A 20055-nucleotide genomic window follows, 5' to 3' on the forward strand; every position below is an offset into this window, starting at 1 on the left:
TATTGATACGAAATTATAACACCAACAGCCACACGGGGTATAATGAGAAGCCTAAAAATTATTACGAATTACCGAACATAATTAGTCCAGGCAAATCTTTGTAGGCCACTGTTTATATAAGAAAGTTGTTTTGTTTTTTTGTTTTTTTTTTTATCCACATAGCTTGCGTAAGATTTGTCGTTTGGGGACTTGAACCAGGGATTCCTAGAACCAGGCGACTACTTAGAAACGCTATAATTGGTAATAGTAACGTGAATCAACAATATTAATGTATGACTTCCGCAAAGGCTTGTATAGGCTGTCTACGTATCGGGGACATATACCTTTAGCAATTCTGCTTACACTGGCTAGCCTTGTGCCAAACGCATTTATAGCGTATACTTCAACCCCTATAATAGAATTTACACCCCTGACTGCCAGTCAACTCTGGCCCACAACACTGACCTATCTTCACATTTCATTCCTGGACCCAGCAGCCAACTTCAACAACACCGCTGTCTTGCAAACGTCTCTTTGAATAGACGTCAAAAGAATAACACCTTTATTGCGACGTGAATTCGCTGTGACAGGGGTTAGGTTAGCTAAAAATACACGTTTTCTAACTACTCGTTAACCTTCGGAGCCGCTTACTGGACGGCTGTGTTACTTTTAGGAAGAGAACAACAGAAAAAGGGGAATTTTAAAACGATCGCACCCCTGAACTATGTACGTCTGTCTAAATCAAACTGAATAAAGTTGCCAGTGAAATTTGGTACTTTCGCCTTAGTAATTGCCCCAGGTCGCAGCGGCTCTTTCTAGCAGCACCAAATAAACCGTGTCTCCGCTCGAATTCGAACCTAGATGACCCCTCCATGAGTGTCCCCAATGTTCTGTAGACAGACAAGTTAGCTTTGTGCCATCACGAAGGCATTTGGCATGCCTACTTCGAATTAGGCTTTCTACTGATAAGAGCAACATAATTGGGAATTGCTCGATGCTGGTCACCTGCAGCTAGAATAACCTTTACCTCTGGGAGAAAACGAAGCATCTGGTGCGCGATGCCCAAAAGGAGCAAGTAAGTGTTATCTAATGCGCACGTAGCCAACGAAAGTGGTCTAACAATTTGTAATGCAAAATCTCTTTAGAAAACTCCGGTTCAGCCTGCGGACGTCACCTGAAGCCCTGATGTGTGTCTCGAACCGTTGGTGAAGCTCTCGCAGGAAACAGTCCTACCAAAATGGCAACCGAAGAGAACTAGTTTGAGAAAACTCGTAGGGAAAGTCGGCTTTTCAGGATCCGCTAACCCGGCTTCCACTTTTACCGTTGTTGTTGCTGTTGCTGTTGCTGCTGCTGCCGCTGTCGTTGCGTGTAGCTTTTGGTACAGATTATAGGTGTTTAATGGCAGTAAATAGTTGTAGTGGGAACGGCAAGACTTTCACGCTGACGCGTACCACAGAAGATCAAACGCTTGCCAAGATGAGCGATTTAGCGCTTAGCTGGTGAGCGAGTTGACACTGCTACGAGAAATTGTAACACTTACGGGGGGGGGGGGGGGGGGGCAAAAAAGCTGGGTACAGAATTAGCAGTGGTGAAAAGGAAAAGGGGCGCTCGATCGGTGTGTCCAGTACACTAGCTGACAGGTAATGCTCGATCAGGAATAGTCTTTTTTTTTTTAACGTGACACGGCCAACTTCGTTCTGTTATGTTTTTTTATTTTATATTGTTATTTATTATGTATTATTTATTATTATGTTCTTGCATCGTATGCGTCGCGCGACTAATTTATAAGCCGTCGGCATGATTATCAAGTGGGGAGACTCTCATAGTGTCTTCGGGTGACGGTGCGATAGTAATGTCAACTAAATGACACTTAGGGGTGCGGGTTCACATCTGGCCGTAAATCTCAATATCATGCTTCGGGTTTCATGTTGTTATCAGCAGTACCGGATGTGGAAATATTTTATTAAACAGCGTTCGAGACGTTTTTTTTTTCCAGTGTTGTCCTATGTAGCGTTTGGACTAAAGAGCATCGTAATACTTGCTATGTTGTTCATTATTTAGGTAAATTATTCATTAGTTCTTCTCAAGGACAGACTAAACAAACGACAATAAAGATATTATGTGCATAAAAAAAATGCTTAGAAAATTATGTGCCATGTATGCAAAACACGGAATAATTTTGAGATTGTATTTTTACTCTACGCGCTGGTTTTTTTTTTCATGGGTATTGTGCCGGGCTCGCGGCACTAAGTACAACCCTTGAGGTTCCAAAAAATAACTATTAGACGTAACTTAGCAATGAAAGGGTTACTATTCTATTGATAGACCTTACATCAGAATGTTCATCATTTACATACATTAGGGATCCGTTTATAAATAATGAAAATCAATTATTCCCTTATAGATTGATACACCAATGACTTGCTGATGACTTTAAAGCAGTCAGCGTTGCGTTCTCAGCACTCGAAACCGTATTAATATGATTCTTTATGTATTATTTGGGCAGGGGTCGCGACAAAAAAGAGGTAAGTGCAAAGATCAATCTATTCGTCTGTGATTTTCGCATCCGGTCAAATTGTTTTTTTCTTTTTTTTTTTTATCTTTTATATATTTTTATCCGCTTAGCGCTTTCTACTAAAAAAAAAAATTCTATTATATAGAGACCAATTAGATTTTCTAGGGTTCAATCTGCTCCACTTCGCGACAAATTTGCAGGTTTGATGTTAAGCAACTCGTCCAAAAAAATTATTCAGCTTTTCAATTGCAAGATGGACGATTACGAATTTGTCAATAGTTGGGAAAAGTATACATACCATTGGTATGTCATCAGACCGTAGTCTGAAGCATATGATGGGTGCAACAAAATGTCTCACCCAAATCCTGCGTGGCTGTTTTAGCGATTTTCGCTACGTGTGATCTGGCATTGTCGTGGGAACCGATTACTTGTTCGTATCTTTCCGTTGGATAGCTTCGTTCGTTCGATAGAATTGGGCGATATACATAAAAATGGTCGTTTTAAAACGGAGATTTGTCGTAACTCCGGGAGCAAATATACCCTCGAAACTACTTTTTCGTTACTTATATTGGCGTAAACACCCCTTCACTTAAAGTGTAAGCATTCTGAAGCCCGTCATGGTAGCTGCATGTTGTTCGGTACCGTGTGAGAGATTCGGAAACAAAAAAGCGTGTGTCCCTGTGCTCTTGATTCAGTTTATTTAGCTGGACTCCTAACCTGGTTCCCTATTGCCCATATTGTATATCCATTTCAAATAGTTTATTTGGCAAAAAAACGTCTTTAGCAACAGTACTAAAAAATGGACTAGTGTAATAGTTTAATAGAAAAATACCCTTTCCTTCTCATTGTATCAGACCATGGTCGAAAAAAATAACAACGTGAGTTCTGTATTAGTTCAAGGACCGCAAGGATCATGTCAGTTCAGCGGTGTGCTGAATCGCGTGTCCTTGCTTTTCAATTTTAACAATAAAAATGGCGAAAAGCTGATTCCAAAGACACACAAGGCAACTTAGCTGAAAACAACTTATAAACGGATTATTGGAGTAAAAATATCTGAAAACTAAAAGAGGAAACAAAACAGTTTTATTTACGAGGTTCTTTCTTATTGATCTCTTTTGCAGAAAAAGAAAAAGAAAAGCAGCAAAGGTGGGAAAGATTTTGTTCGGATCAGACTACGAATATACGATGTGCAAACGACTTAATAAAAATAACGCGACCAACCTGGCTTTTTTTGTACAGTCTACATTTGTACATGTTTGTTAGCTTTGACGATTTTAGCAATTGATTTTCTAGTATTGTGCTAAGGATATAGGAAACATGTGCTTTCCTTGACGCGCTGCTCTCTATGCTGGACCCGGCGAAGGCCGTATCAGGAGTTCCTAACTTAACCGAGTAGATCTTATTAACTACGTTTCTGTATTTGTATGTACTAACGTGATACGGGAATTTGTTTCTACAGGAAAATCGAAAGGTTAGTAATTTCCCACCAATGCCTTATCTTCCAGGTTAACACAAATGTTAAAATGCTTTTTTTTTTTTATTTTACTTAATATGATATTAATTATAGACGGTCGCGAGGGTCTGAAGTATCCTTCTTTCCAACTGTTCATTAACATTCTGTCGTTCGTAGAAGATGCATATTCTAGCAATTTGTAATCCTAATACTTAATAACTGTATTATAAATTTCTGTTCATGTTTTTTGGTTAGGCAAAAAAAAATCGACTCGCGGCTCCAGATCAAATGAATCTGTGGCGTCTATTTTGAGCGGGAGCTCACACGAAGAGGCTAGACGTCTTAAAGGCTCTGTCCCATGTGGTTCTGTCCTTAGCACGGCAAACCTGCAAGGCTCAATGATGAAGGCTAATATGATAGGGTCTCGACTAATGGGCAGCACGTTGGGCGCGTGCCGTATGGGTGAATTGGGCAGGCTCAAAAGTTCGCAGCTTGTTGCAAAACCGAATCTCGAGCAGAGTATAAAACGAGCTAAACCTGGTCCCATGTTGCGCCCCATGCCAGTCCAACAATCACAGCCCCCTATTCCAGTCGATCAAAGTAGCGAAGAAGACTGCGGTTACCAGCAGTAATCGATCTCCAACATCGGAACCGTTCGACTAGAGACAAAATTTGCTCATGTAGCTATCTGACTTCGAGCTTCAACGGAAGGAAGAATTACAACGTTGATATACGTTGAAGATCTATACGGCGTCGGTAGTTCGTTGGCGCATAACAAATCGCGCAACTATTGCTAATAATAACAAGAAAAACGCGTCCGTTCAAGGCTTATCAACCTTCCTCGGCATTTGTCTTTGTTTTATTGTCTAGTTATTGGTGATAGCGTATCTGTGTCGGCGCTGGTTGAGACTATGTGCTAGAATTCACTTTTAAATATGGGGACGTAACCTAACTAGTCAATAAGATTAGCAATAGATAGATATCAAACTGTGACAATTACACAAAAAAGCTGACACATTGATTCTATGGACGAAACAAATGGGTGTCCTCTCCGCGATCTATCTAATAATATATATATATATATATATATATATATATATATATATATTATTAGATAGATCGCGGAGAGGACACCCATTTGTTTCGTCCATATATATATATATATATATATATAAAATCATAAATAAGCTTCAGCGTTAGATTAAGCGGAGCACACTTTTTATATCATTTTATTTAAATATCCAGCTATATACAAGCTATAAGAACTTACGTTGTTACTCGTTGCAACCAGGTCGCCAGTAGCTCAGATATAGTAGTTTGCCGTTAACCCAAAACAAAGTATCTGTTCGATATCGTTCTATCGACTCGTGACCAATCCAATTTAATGACATTCGCTGACTTAAGAGTCTCGGCATCGCCTAACGTTCGCTCAAATTCTTTTGTATGTTTATATATGTTACTTTTCGTTTGTTCTTCGTGCGTCTATGTGTCGCATCTAGTTATGTTCCTATTACTGTGATTGTTATTTTTTGTTACTGAAGACACAACAAAAGACACCACTTCATAACTTGTCGACGACAACATCCAATCAACACACATTAACATAATGGCAGATTTCGATGTTTTTTCGGGATGTTTCGAGATGCTTAACGTCGTCGGTGGCACACTGGTGGCTGCAATCCTAACACTAGGACTAACAACAATAGGACCGTCGTGTTGTCGAGTCCTGCCCATGTCTCAATAAGGTCTTTGCCAGTAGCAGTCGACAACAGTTATGTTGTTAGCTCTAGTGAACCCTGAAGGCGAGCTTCACCGGAGTGCTAATCTGATGAAATAGAATCTTGCTGTCAAGTCTCGTTTGGTCTTCGCCTTCAGTACTGCCTGGGTGGTCCTAGCTAGTGAGTTTCGGCTGACGATGGCGAGCGCGCATTTCGTTGAAAGAGGTGAACCGAGAGAATGTCTTTGCGGAGCGGTATTTTTAGAGGAGCGTTACGTACATCGACGAGTACGCAACTCAGTAGCTGAGTGACCGGACGGCTATTATTGAAAAGCAAAAGATACGCCCTTAAACCTAGGCAATGACTCTGGGAAGAAGGCTCACATATGGGCTGGAATATTAAGAGGATAGGAGAAACATCTGAACACCGCTTGAAAGCCCTTTAATAATTAGGCCAACAATCATAGATGGGTCTAGCTGTTGTTAAATTGTTTAACGAAACACCCATAGCAAATGTTAAATCGATCTTTCTTGTTGTTATGGTAGCAGTTTACTGAGGAGCAAGATTTTCGCGAAGGCGTTTGCTATGGAGGTAGCAAAGACCCTTGACTTATGTTTACTACTACGTGGCCCGCTATCTTAGTAATGAAATTAGTAACGACAAAACCATTCTGACCAACCCAACGAACAGCTTATTTGTGGTTCCAAAAAGTATGCCAACAAGACAGAAATCTGCTTCTTTGATGTAGTGAAGACGAAGATTCCCATTAAGTGCTACTTCGGTCTGCCAGATCGGCAATAACACAATACTTTCATATCATTAACGAACTAATAATTTTTCTATAATTTCAACTAGATACGTCCTCTTGTCGAAAGTTTATAGGCGGACTTTTACAGCTGGCCGACGGATCTGATTCAGAAACCTAGATCTAAACACTTTAAGCTATAGTACATCACACGCACCTGACAGTAATGCATATCAGTACTTCGATAACGGCATTTTTTACTTCTGGCACAAAAATAATCCTGCTTCATCAAATGCTCGTGAAAACCGAGAGTATCTCGATTTTTTTATAGTCTCTTGTATCCGCCGTTGTCTTCGGCTGTTGCACATTTTCGATCTTATTATGAGTCATTGCCGCCATTACTCCCATTATCATTACGGTTACTACTATCATCCACGAGCGGGCGCGATGTACCCGTTCGTTGAGCTCCCTGGCCGACAGTGCGTCGATTTTGTCGATAGCTGCGGGCCCGGTGTCGTTTTATAAATGAATATTTCTTTTTGTGCCGCTTTGTGCACTATTCCGTCTATGTTCGCGTCGGGCCGATCTTGCGCGTGTGCCAGCTCGCGGCACTTGGCTAGAGTCGATAGACGTTGCAGCCTCCACCGCTTGCGGCCGAATAGACTGCTACTGCTGCAGATGATGACGACAACAGCGTAGGCTTGGACCACTACGGCGTCCAAAAACGCAAACGGACAAATAGGCACACAGGCAGGCCTTATTGACGAAGACAGCTGGACGCGCGCAGCTGCGGCGTTAGGCCACGCGAGCGTCGTAACGCGACGTCCATAGCGTAAACGTTTACCTATATATATATATATATATATATTGGACAGAACGAGAGTGGCTGTGCGAAAAGGAAACTGGCTTGTCGAAAAATTGTTTGAATGTTACATATTCGAAGAAGCTGCGTATTCTGGTTTACTGTTAATGGGGTATGTTTCTTAGGTGTGCTTGTTGACAGTGAATTACTTGACTTGTGGGCCTGGGGTATGTGTGCATGTCAGATGGATGTAACAGACAGATTTGTGCCGTCGGATCTAAAACGGAACAGGGAACTGGTCTTAGAGACATTGAGTATCGAAGTATTTTGACTTGCATAAAGTACTTTGAAAAATGTAGATTGATATAGATGCATTGATGACTAAGGAATGGACCGAGTTAGCGTGTATTGAACCAAATGGCTGATCCAGCAAATATTCAAGCACATAGGGTTTATTCAAAGAAACGCTTAGGTAGATATATTCGCCTCCTGTATTAAATGTCACATTAAAATCGAGCTTGGTTATTAACCATCCTACAATACACCATGTATACTGTTACTTATATATCTGTGCAATGGCTTGTTATCATAAATTTGCCTTTGTCAGGTACCAATAGCATAGATACATACGACGAGGATAGTATTTTCTCATCAGGGTCTCAACAATTGTTTGGCTGAAGTAAACTGGCCCGACTGACAATTTGAGAAGCTAACTGAAAAAAAGATCAGCTTGTCCGCATTTATTGCCCCCATGGGGCATCCGTGCTCCGATTGCAGCCACTGAGAAAGATGCCATTCACCGAACAAGCGTTTTCGTCAGCCTCAAATAACGCGGTCATATCGTGATCACTAGATCCAATCGTATCGATTTCTATCGCTCTCTTCTCAAAAAAGCGGTCTCGTTCCTCATTAGTAACGTCATCATTACTAACCACAACCTTGCCGACATCGACGGTCGTTTTCATTTGCTGCAAGAACATTGCACTCGTAACCATGTTCGAACCTGTTATTTTCCGCTGGCGATTTGCCTCCATTCTGAACGGCTATCTGGTCGTAGGATCAGCGGGTGCCTGCTACTATTTTTTTGCTTGACCGCTGCGCCTCTTACGGTCTGCCGGACGTTGATCTCACTCTCGATGCATTCCATACGGTGGCGTACGCGCTTCGGCAAAAAACCAATGTTAAGCATTGCTGTGGAAAGAAAAAGATTCTCGTAGCTTTCGAACACTGTAAAAAGAGCTGGTGCCATTTTTTGGCAGCAACGGGTGTTGAAGGACAGCACAAGCCGACCGATTCCGGCCTTCGTTATTTGCGGTCCTCTATTATTGAAGGAACGGTACTAAAGTAAAGGTTACGGATGGACTAGTATAGCAAGAGCGCAGTATGATATATAATCTGTGGCCAAATAAACTTAGTCGAATACGTTTATCTGACTTCTGCACCTAGGGACTGACGCCCTTAGATGTTGACGACGGTTTTCTACTTCAGATTCACTGTCGACGACATCTCGGAAACGTTAACTGTCATTCAAGAGCTTGTTACGCGTCGGGTGTCCTCACGCGACTGGGTATCCTATTAGGCGACCCCATTATTGGACCTTGGCGCCGATATCGTTTCCCTTCAATAAGCTCTTTACCAACGCTACCTTCACACAGAGCAGAATGTACTGTATCGTGGTCAAAGACATCAAACAATCACCACTTGTACGTAGCCCAAGAGCGGCTCCATTCTCGAGAATGTTTTAATTTCTATTTAGTACGAATCACATGAAGAGGAATCGATGCAATTTTTCCTCTGTTGTTTTTTTCGACATTGTGTGTTATTGAGGCGGTCCGCTGCCTCGACTGAACGACATGTTGAACTTGTCAAGACAGATCGACGATCGTTCGTCACCTCAACGAATACGCTTTATCAGGAACGACACACGCGAAGTGATTAGCAGAGCGACGTCTTCATATTAATGACCAGCGTCGGTTAACAAGCGTGCGGATTGCGCGTCCAGCCAATATATCAAAAGGTCTTTGCGTACTTCCGAGAAAGAGAGAAAACTGGGTATTGGCTGAACATTGAAACCGAAGCAAAGTTCTTGACCATTTCGACTTAACCCGAAACAGCTTCTAGCCCATTGTGGGATCTAACTAAACACAGAAATATATCAAAAAAAAAAAGAAAAAAAAAACTATTACCGCTATTCATGTCGATAGTTGCCATAATTTATACCCAATTAAATAACGATTGTTAACCCGTGAACGCAATCGTTTCATCTTAGTTTTAAAATCTTCAGTTGGTTGGACGTCGTCGTTTCAACACTCCAAGCGTTATTAGTTAACGCTTAATTTAACTAGACATTCGGCAAGTTTGTTGACGCAACGCTGGATACGAACACAATAAGTGAAGGACAATTTGCATTAAGCTTTGTTAGTTTTGCATATTTGTTTATGTCGGTATAATATGATACGATATACCGCGAGAAGTAGATCAACGTCCGACACGTCCTTCGCGCCGTATCGATGATCCCTGCCTCCTCCTCCTCCTCCTCCTCGAACTATCTATCTCCTCGAAACTAACTTAAGCCAGCATAAGCTATATGGCCAGCAAACATATACAGATCAACGAAAATCTACCATAAACACGTATCCGGGACAGCTCCCTACTTAGACTCCACCAACAACAGAAATAGTGTCAACGCACCGACATTACTGTCGTTCGGCACGCACATGACGCGACTTAACCGTTTGCACAATAAGTAGTACGTAGAGTGTCTTCACGGCGTCAGCTTCTTTCTTCTCTTTTGGGTGATATCCGGCAGGTTGGTCTATTTGGAAAAACAAAGGAACCAAGTCAACACTTAATTGTAAGTAAACAGGTAGCGTTTAAAGCGAGCTCTCTGGGACGGGGAAGGGCAAGAGGCATTTTACTTCACTGAGCAAACGTGTGTCGTACCGCTCTACGGATTCTGTACGCGGCCCAGTGACGTATCATCTCGCACGAAATACATACATACGTAAGAACGTAGTCTTCGCCGAAACTGGTACTTGGCCATGTGAAGAAAGTCAAGGACTTAAAACTGTGAAAATTTACTCAAAGCAGACGACACACCTCGTAGAAAGGTAATGGTGGTGCCATTGAGGCCGCGGACGTGGCCAGCTCTCAATGTTTCGGAGTATTGTAAAGTAGTCGATTTAGATCAGCTGATGATAGATGTGGTAGTATGCGTAGAACAGCCCTTGTCTACGATGCGATACGCATCCATCAAGCAAATTTTACTACGAGAATCACTAACAATAGAAGATCCGCTCTTCTAGAAAAGAAAGGCTATAGAAAAGGCTGTGTTTTTACAAAGCTAGTTGATTTGGAAGACCGATTTTGGAAAAGAACGCGCGAAATAACTCAAAAGCGATGCGTGCAGGATTCATTATAATGATGTTTAGTAATCGTTTTTAGTGGCAGTAAGACGTGAATCTGGTCGTGCTAGATGTGCATTGTAGGACAGGAAAGACACAGTTAATATTAAAATGGCGCCGAGTTTTTGTTCCTTCTGGTTGGCTTTTCTTTTTAATCAGGACAATTACATTTTATGTAGTGTGTCTAGGTTAGTCAATGGGAAAAGTATGCGATTTCCGCAGTCTATACCGCAATAATCATACGCTTACAATCTTCCCCTTATGAAATTCACACCATAAAAACATCGACCCACCTCAATAGTGCCTTGTTCGCTGAATTAAAACAACGTCTAAGGACGTATTAAGGCAAAATCATACGTCATATTTCTTGTATCAAATACTGTATCACATGAGAATTACGGCAACCCCCTGACCGAAATGTAAATACAATACCGTTGTTTCGACGGATTGACCAAGAATCATTTATCAGTGAAATTATTGGCGACATCACTTAAGCCTTAAGCTTCATTTTGTGGGGTGAAGATTTCATCACATTTCCTTAGTACACCTTGTTTCCTCTTCGTTTCTGTTCTGGCCGCTGTTTTTCATGTCAGTAGTTGCATTCGAACCAGTACCTACTGGCGAAGCACCTGCTGAGGCTCGCGACCAGCCTCAGCTGTACGTCCCGTTGACTGCGAAACTCAGGCGCAATTCTTCGACGTTCGCTCGATTTACTCCATACGGCACCGGGAACGGCGACAAGAAGGCGTCACTGACGCTCCCGATGTCTAAGATAGTTAGATATTTGATCGCGCTAACAAGACGCCGGCTCAAGTCGAGCTATAATTTAACAGCGGTTAGCCGTACAGGTACCTAGCGGAATTCGAAATTTTAGAATTTGTGGGCCCCTTAAGGCAATGGTGATACCCAATGAAGACGAAGCAGCAGCGGTAACAGCGGGTCGTTTGCACAAGGCCAATCCTGTGGCGCTAACAGATTCAGTTAATCAGAAAAAAAATACCCTATAAAAGTACTAACAAGTAAGCGTAGTTGTCGTTGCTGAGATTTATCGTAGCAACAATATAGCAGCAATATTTATAGACAAATGAAACGCCTATAAAACATATAAGTCACAGGCTCGATGAAAGAAGCACAGCCCTGTGAACATATACGCAATCTATAGATAGATATTGATACATACATCTATGAATGTAAATAGGTTATTATACGTGACATTTCATTTACTTAAAAGTGACGTTTTTGTGATCGCGCTTTTAAGACAATCTGTCAGGCGCTAACGTACTGTTTGGCTTTCGATCGGCGTGTCATTATGATGAACCCCGTATAAAAATTAATGATGCTATTGTACACAAACGGATATTGGATTGAATGTAAGTCAATAGGTCCTTTATGTCGGAACGCCGTTATATGTAGAATAAAGTTCCATCGGCATGGCTTTATCTCCCTTACGTTTATGCTCCATTGGACTTTGTTTTAGTTTTCGTTTTTTGTTGCCTGTCAGAAGACACCAAACTAGGATGCCGACGAGTAAAAATCTGCACTAACAGTCTCATTTCTTTTGTGGCGACTGGTAAAACACTGTTATAGATTTCCCGAACCACTCTAGAGTAAGACGCGGCGCTGAGTCCATGGAGAAGGATAAATCCTCAATTCGCACGACTCTTGAGGTTGAACGAAAAGCTCGAGCGCATCGCGCGTTAAGCCATCGGAACTCAATCCGATCCGAAGAGGCTACTCTCTGACGCGGTGCAGTTGTGTGTACCTACGGCATCCCATAGCGGCATATACGAACTGGACGATGAGCAGATAGAATTGCCGCCCACCATACTGGCTCAAAGAACGTCGCCTGCGTATCTTGACCCAACTGTTTTAGCCACCCTGAATTCGTTAGGTCTACTGCAAAGCCCGTAAAGGTCCGATGGAAACAGTCTTTTGATGATCTGTAACGTTTCGTCGCGCGGCTCGCGTTTAGTAGTGCGAAAAGGTGGAAACTTAAGTGTAGGCTATAACGCTTTACTTCTGTTTAGGAACAGCTATAATATTAGTTGATTACTTCGGCCATTAGATGTTATGCCACTACTGACCGTTTCTTTTTTTTGTTATCTTAGTTACTGCTACGCATCGCTAATGATGATCAAGGTGCCTCCATTAATCGCTCATACGTTAATTGTTTTCAATCGAGCAGGGGCACTAATCGGAACCATTTGTTAGAACGCAAAGTAATGTCGGATGAGCGATTTGCAGTTCATTCAGGTGATATTTTGTACTCTCTTAATATCAGTCTTCCCGGATCTATTTCACTACTTTGCATTTGCTGGTTACTCACACGAGGAGCGTTGATGACCACCCCGTGTTCGCTCATCCGCACCGACAGAAGTTACTGGTTTCTGTGGGGTTGCCGGCACCTTGTTGCTTGATACGCACATAATAATAAATGAAGTATCGAAACCCCGAAAAATAGTTAGCATCGCCGAAGCACTCGATGAACGATGCGTAGTCCCGAGTGCCCGCCACAACACAAGAGCTCTAAAAATATCGGGTACCATCCGATATAACTTCGGTCATTTCAAAATGATCTTGTCTCTTGACAAAATGAGCTTGTTCTAGTGACGGCAGTCTGAAAAAGTTGCACAAAGGGGCATCGTTTACCCCCTAAACAACAGATAGATATAGAATAAGAAAATCTAATATTATGACAGTAGCTATTGATCGAACGAATTCTAGATGAAAGGCTCAATTGATAGATTCTTTAATTACCAATAAATGTCTAGCTATTGTATAATCAACAGAAACATATCAGCATCTACCCTTACTAGACACTGTGTTCTGAAATCTGGAACCGCTATATATTTGATATAACTTAACAGCAAGCCCAAATATGAAGTAGGATTAGAACAAATGAAAGCCTTTCACCTATTGCAATAACTATTAGCAAAGGTAAAATCTCAGGCTGAAAATTCAAATGCAGAAAATAGCACACTATACAAAGTGTTTATTGTGATGAACGATGGAATGAATATTCGCTGACGGGAATTGTATTTCCTATGTGCTGGCCAGTATACCGACCCGGGTTGTCTCACCACAGTTTGATCTCTGATGTGTTGATGCGGTCCCACCTCAAATCACAGTCCTTCATCCCGTCGTAATAGGTCTAGGCCCTATTAGTTCGTTGTACAGAAGCTGCTCCGACCGTTAATTTGTCGAAGAGACACTTCGCTTTTGTGCCGGCTCGGAACGCTATGCAAATATACACAGTCAATGTCTGTCTTTATTTCGATTTCGTAGCGCGAATGAAACGTTATTCTTCCTTCCGTTATTTCCCAGTCAAATTTGTGTCGTTCATTGTGTGGCTGGGTTCCCATGAGCTGCGCGTCCTTCCTTGTGCAAGCTAATATATCCCATTGTAGATTCTCGTAGAACATGGACCGTCTTACGTTAAACCAAATCTCGGCTACCTCCGCTAAAAGCTAAAATGCTAAACAGTCAGCGCTACCAGTAGATGACTTGTTATAATACCAGTAGAAATTAGAGGCTACTGACTAGTGAGAATGCTCCTTTTTTTCTCACGATTGAAAACAGTGAAGCCCCGGGGGCAACATGACGGGGTTCTTTGCTTTTTAGGTCGATCAGGTCTCGATGTAACGTACAGCGTTGGTGAGACTTCGGTTAGCGAACTTCGTGATGAAGGCCGAGTCGCTTATGCCCTCTTCCGCTTGAAACTGTAACAAAATGAACGACGTAGTCGCCACTAATATGTATGTATGGCGACAAACAAATCTACGCGATACGAGGCTTCTCAGCGACGGAATAACAATCGATATGATGCGCCTTTGAAGAGAGCTTCACTCGTACACCTGAGGTACGAGAATAGACAGGCTGTAAGATCTACGGTGCAGGGGTGCCCTGCCGGTTTCCTCCCAGGTAAAACAGTTTAGTTATATCTACACGAAACAGAGTAAAAGAGACTCACGTTTCCTATGGGGTAACGTGGGAATGAAGCTTCAGGTCTTAATCAAAGTAGACGCCAGGTTCGCATATGAATCGAACCTCAATACACCAAACAGAAGTACGTCATGGGAAATCTCTGCGATAGGAGAACGAATCCCAGGTACACCAACAATGTACAGAACAAAGGTAATTAGCGCACTGTGCCCCAAGATGATGCGATTTATCACGTTCAAGTGGCTTCGATACTATATATGATGATAAATATATGATGTACCTTAAGTATTCTATTTCAGAACTTTCCGTCTCTCTTATGAGTTGTGTAGGTCAATGGCACATTTCTCTATAGCCTATCTCAATCTAATACGGCATATAGACATGCACATTATGAATTAAGGTATTAGTCCATAAATTGATATGGAAAAAAATCTCTGTGAATAGCTGAACTAAAAACTCTCAGTAAGCATATCGTAGAATGATACTTCTATTTGTCCAATTTAATCATCTACAAATCCTGACGAGATGACCCAACTCGATTTACTCGTATAACTCGACTGATCGACAAACCATCGAGTACCGACCGGATTGTTGATGAACATCAGCAATTTACCCTAATCATAACCTAGTTCTAACTCTAATGCACTACCATGCCTACGTATTTATCCTTCTTTAATGCTTATGGTTGCCTGAAGGTCGCCCGTCTGATTAAGACATTCGGTACGGATATCGAATGCCGACGTTCCTGGCCTCAATCGCACTTGAATGTATACATCCGGTAACTAGTCAGCGGCTTAATGACCTTCGTTCAAGGTCGACGTACCATATAATCGATACAGCAAAAGACCTAATTAGTTCAAATTGTGTATATGTTATTGCATAGTAAACCTCGTTTGTTTGTTTGTTTGTTTGTCTTCTATCGACTTAGGTAATCGCCTGTCCGTCGTTGAGCAAAATCGGGGCTCGCTACTTCAGGCCTCGCTAATTTATGAAAATTAGAAAATTATTCGAATGTGTTTGATAGTTGGGAAGGACAGGCCTAGTCAGGTAACAACCATCGAAACCTTGTAATATGCTGGAGCATGATCACGTAACAATGATTCCCTGACGTACAGATCCAACACCCCCAAGATAAAATTCGACACATTATGCGCACATACATTATTCTGTTAGCCTGTTTATGTGAAAAGTTTGAACAACAGATGGATAAAAAAAACGTCTCGTTAAAGATGCTATTGGGGCTGAGTGAAGCCCCTCCAGAGTGGTAGATTCACGTTCAGTTACATTGCTAGCGACAGTAATCCTCTGTGGTCTGGCTGTGACAGACCCTTTCCTAGTTTTGCTATCCCTGTGAAGTTCGTCGGCGCCAAAGTCTTCATTCATCACCCACGAATCGCTTCCCTTCTGCGCCAGTCTTTACCACCATCTTTATTCGCACCCCCCACTCTCCACAGAATTGAGCCATTAACGATGCCCATAGCATCAACGGCGGGTACCTAAAACAACGCTGAAATCATATCGATTGAGCTATGTTTGACGCTCAAATTGAACTAACTTACTTCTTGTTAACCTAAATTGGTTTCAACACAAAATGATATGACTAATAGCGGTCGTTAATGGGATAAGTTGACCTAACTACCGTCCATACTACCAGTCTTACGCGTCTCGGCTCCATTTGATTGTCTACAGAAATTTTATTGCTGCATCGTGCTAATTCAGACCCAGTTGACAAGCTGTTTTCGTAATTTTGCTTGGGCGCCAAACCGAATCGGGGAGCGTGTTCGGGCCAGCTTTGCGAAGGATTCTGACCCAGTCTGCGATACGTAGTCCCAATGTCGTTCGCGCTGCAGTCAATATTCGCTCGATGCGTCTAGGATGTTACAGATGTTAACCCATCGAGGCTCGCCTTCAGCACACGGCCAACAAGCGGGTGATATCATAGGTCTAGACTGGAATATTTGCGATTCTCACTAGTCTTATTCGAGTCGAGGGTGCTGGTTTATCGTTAACGTGACAATTTGGAGGCGCCCAGAAATCGTCAGTTCAAAATCGGTGCAGACGCCGTATGGGACATCGTTCCACCCCAGCGATCAGTATTCGCCATTAGACGGGCGAATCATCAACACAGTCGTTAGTGCCGATTTACCAGTTATGAATGTAAACACAGCTCGAGAAATGGAAAACGGGCAAATTAGTCTTTGAGATACGCTCGGCGATCTGTTCGCAGCGACGGTCCTCGTAACAAATGTATGTTAATTATCGGGTTTCGACACGAGGGTCAGGCGCGGTGATCATCAAGACGAAGATTGGCGACAACTGTGACGGGACCTGGGTGCTGCAGGATGCGTAACAAGAGTGTGTCATAACACGAGGCTATGCTACCGGTTCGGACATCTGAAAACAAACAAAGAAAGACTATTGGGAGAGATCGACGACTTGACATCGCCAGTGAAGCATCATAAAATCTTGATAATAATAGTCGAATTAAGTGAGAACTACGGACTTACTCTGCTGGTGAGTTATTCTTAAAGAGCGACCAAAGCTAGGTCGTTTAATTAACCATTTTAGTCAAAGGCGTATACGTAGCCATACCATATGCAAGCCCAGTTTTTTTCGTCACGTACAAGAAGAAGGTGTTTTGTACCAAATTAGTTACCAAACGGGAGCCTCTGTTGCTAATGTACGCTAAATCGACACCATATAACACAAATCAAATCGTCATTTCCACTTTGCTCCGTTCAATGATGTCATCCCGCTGTCAGTCCACTTCGGCTTAAATTCGCTCCATCAAAGTGTCAGTCGTTGGGTTGCCCAGTAGAATCCGCCTGACAAAAAAAAACAACATCAGCCTTTAGCTAGCCGTGTGATACGCTTATTCTTTATTCGTATTTCGGCGGCTGAAGTACTCTCGACGTTCAGGCCCAACCGGCTTAAGCAGCTTCGTCATGGATAGGATCACTCCACCCGATATACGAGTACAAACTCTTGAAGCTTTCCTATGCGCAACAGCCGCGCTTCGTCCACCTCAATGGTACACACGAGACTCAATAACAACGGTAAGCAAACATTCACCGACGGAGTCCGAAGGGCTCACTTGTAACACTTTGTTGTTCAACTGGCTACCGTACAGCCCTCGTTGAACGAATGACTTATAGACTCACAGAAATTCTCATAAGACTCGCCAATTTCCTACGCAACAAAAGTATGATCCATGTTTTCTTTGTCTCGTACCGTATCGACATACGACGGTCAGCAACAAAATAGCTCTGTGAAACCGTAGAAATCAATACATAGGCGGAACGATGGCCGACTTCGTGGCCAAGTCAATAAAACCGACTTGAGCATTCGCGGGCGAAACATTAGCTTCCGTAGTTTACAGACGACGACGATGGCAACGGCGGCGGCGGTGGCGGTGGCGGCATGGTGCAGTATATTACAAACGGTTGACGCACAATGACTGCTACTATCGGGGGTGGTGTCGTCTGCTATGCGAACGTGCGCCGAAAAGTGTTTCAAACAAACAAAGAAAACAAATAACGAGAGAAATCATATAAAGATATACTTAAAGCCGTTCTACTTCTCGACGTCGTAAAGAGTGAACGGTGAGAGTAGCAGATCAATGAAGGCCATGAGACCAAATCGCCACACCCATGGAAGAACAGGACGTTATCCTCGTTATAGCCATGTTTGTATAAGCTACCTTAAGTCAAATGACACGTTACGTGTTCCAGTGGCGTCGTAATAGACGGCGCTGGCGTTGCGCGAGGCGCGCCGTTTTAGAGTCAACAGAGATCATCAACGAACGAGAACGGAGATAGGCGGCTCATGTGAGCATTAATTATAGATTTGAGTAATTTACTAAACATCTAAATGGCATACGTTACACAAACAAAAGCGTAATTAGCTAAGTAAATTTGCTCAGTTACGATAAGTTGGCTCTAAAACGCCACTGGCAACGATGAAACGTTTTATCTGTCGTATCTAGGTCGTAGCTGGCTGGAATTTCTTTTACGATAATTTTGCCGAAGTCAGAAATTGTTCAATGGTCGGTATAGCATCATGTAACGTAGCTAAATGTGCTACTTTTTTTCTGAGTTACTTACAGTGCAATATTTATATAGTAACAAGCACAACAGTCGTAAATAATATTGAATTATTATTGTGTTAATCGGACTCTGTTAACTATAGCTATACCAAAAACAGAAAACTTCTAATTTATCCCTTTGCCGAAACTTGTTCCACTCGTCTCTGATCAAGAGGAGCGTATATTGTTGTTACCGTCGTGAATCACGTACATTGTCTATCATAAAAGTTAATTATTACTTGAAACAGTTACTTTTTCCCCACTTGCTAAATAATTACTAATTGGCTAAATAAGTAAAGTAACTTATGTTGGCGCTTGAGTAGCAAAACACCCCATAGCGAGCCTCTATCGACAATCGCATAGTCAGCAGTTGTTATAAAGGCGAAAAAAAGCGGAATGTAAAGGAAAAGCTCGTGTTCAGGAGAATGATTTCGTGGTAATGATTGTCGGCGCAAAAAATCAATCAGACTGCGTAAATATATCCTGTTTTGCTCCTCGCTGATTTTTGGATATCGAAACGAAATAACAAACAAGTTACGAGTAAAGTTTGTCTTGTTGTTAAACTTTCGTGGCTTGTTTTCTGATCGATCAGGAGGGCGAGCACACTGACGAGATTGTTGGCCATGACAGCATAAAGAAAAAAAGCAGATTTTGCTGCACTTTGCGGCCGTTAGCCATGCAGAGTTTACTTGGGCCTTTATGACCACCCAGTGAAGACATATATCCGACTTAACTTCGTTAAATCACTATAGCCCGTGAGAACCTCACTGATGTTTTCGCTGTCATCAAAGACAGCGCGGATCCACTAACTGACTTTCCGTTTCTAATGCCGATGCCAGAAGACTGATAAACTGAATTCAAAATGCCCATGTTCGACTTGTACGGTCTCCACCGTTCTGAAATTCTACCACGACCCGCCAGTGGCGCTTCGTGAAGTCCATACAGGCCCTATCACAGCTTGGTAAGAAGCTCACTACTAGTGTTCCCGTGGGTAGCTTTCTGGTTGCTTGCTTCCAAAGGCAAATGCCAACATATCATTAGTTTTATATATTTCTCTATTTCAATGTACGCGGTTGGCCGGGCTTGAACCAGCGATCCCTTATTTTTTTTCACACAAATGTACAAATACAAATAACCTGTAGCAAACTGCAGCGTTTATACTTCTTGACTATACCTATATCGACCTATCATCCTTTGGGGATACAGTCCACTGTTGCAACACGACTTATAGCTAATGACCAATACGATACGTATGATATTATTTATATATATATGCATCGTTGTATGGTTGGACCCCAATTGAGACACTGCCATATGCGCCCCTCAGTGTAATATGGTTGATTATTTTCATACGTTCTATACGTCTCCTAAAACTGTTTTCAGAAAAAGGTTCTCAGTAATAAGAGTAATAGG

At 42.2% G+C, this 20055-nt stretch overlaps 1 protein-coding gene and 1 long non-coding RNA gene across 9 annotated transcripts; one reads left to right on the forward strand and one right to left on the reverse strand.

Annotated features, from left to right (window-relative positions):
- Positions 1 to 574: 574 nt before the first annotated feature.
- Positions 575 to 4787, forward strand: LOC111244524 (uncharacterized). Of its 6 annotated transcripts, none has more exons than XM_086980924.1 (5): positions 575 to 1054; positions 2486 to 2504; positions 3616 to 3640; positions 3954 to 3965; positions 4203 to 4787. In XM_086980924.1, exons 1-5 carry the CDS (start codon positions 1038 to 1040, stop codon positions 4577 to 4579), a joined length of 450 nt encoding a protein of 149 aa, XP_086837050.1. In that variant the 5' UTR covers positions 575 to 1037; the 3' UTR covers positions 4580 to 4787. The 6 variants fall into 6 exon arrangements, 5 of the variants coding, with proteins under 5 accessions (XP_086837050.1, XP_022647483.1, XP_022647482.1 ...); XM_022791748.2 differs by having other exon boundaries at positions 576 to 1054; positions 2384 to 2504; XM_022791747.2 differs by lacking the exon at positions 575 to 1054 and adding an exon at positions 1061 to 1478 and having other exon boundaries at positions 2384 to 2504.
- An 8816-nt stretch (positions 4788 to 13603) lies between these two features.
- LOC147757816 (uncharacterized) lies at positions 13604 to 18341 on the reverse strand. 3 transcript variants are annotated; one of them, XR_015321541.1, is made up of 3 exons: positions 17066 to 18242; positions 14587 to 16952; positions 13604 to 14335 (listed from the first exon to the last, which is right to left on the reverse strand). It is a non-coding gene; the product is annotated as an uncharacterized LOC147757816 (long non-coding RNA). The 3 variants fall into 3 exon arrangements; XR_015321542.1 differs by lacking the exon at positions 13604 to 14335 and having other exon boundaries at positions 15024 to 16952; positions 17066 to 17383; positions 17790 to 18242; XR_015321540.1 differs by lacking the exon at positions 13604 to 14335 and having other exon boundaries at positions 15024 to 16952; positions 17066 to 18341.
- Between the last annotated feature and the right edge of the window lie 1714 nt (positions 18342 to 20055).

This window comes from Varroa destructor, unplaced genomic scaffold (assembly GCF_002443255.2).
Source record: "Varroa destructor unplaced genomic scaffold, Vdes_3.0 BEIS01000002.1, whole genome shotgun sequence".
NCBI classification, from domain to species: Eukaryota; Metazoa; Arthropoda; class Arachnida; order Mesostigmata; family Varroidae; genus Varroa; species Varroa destructor.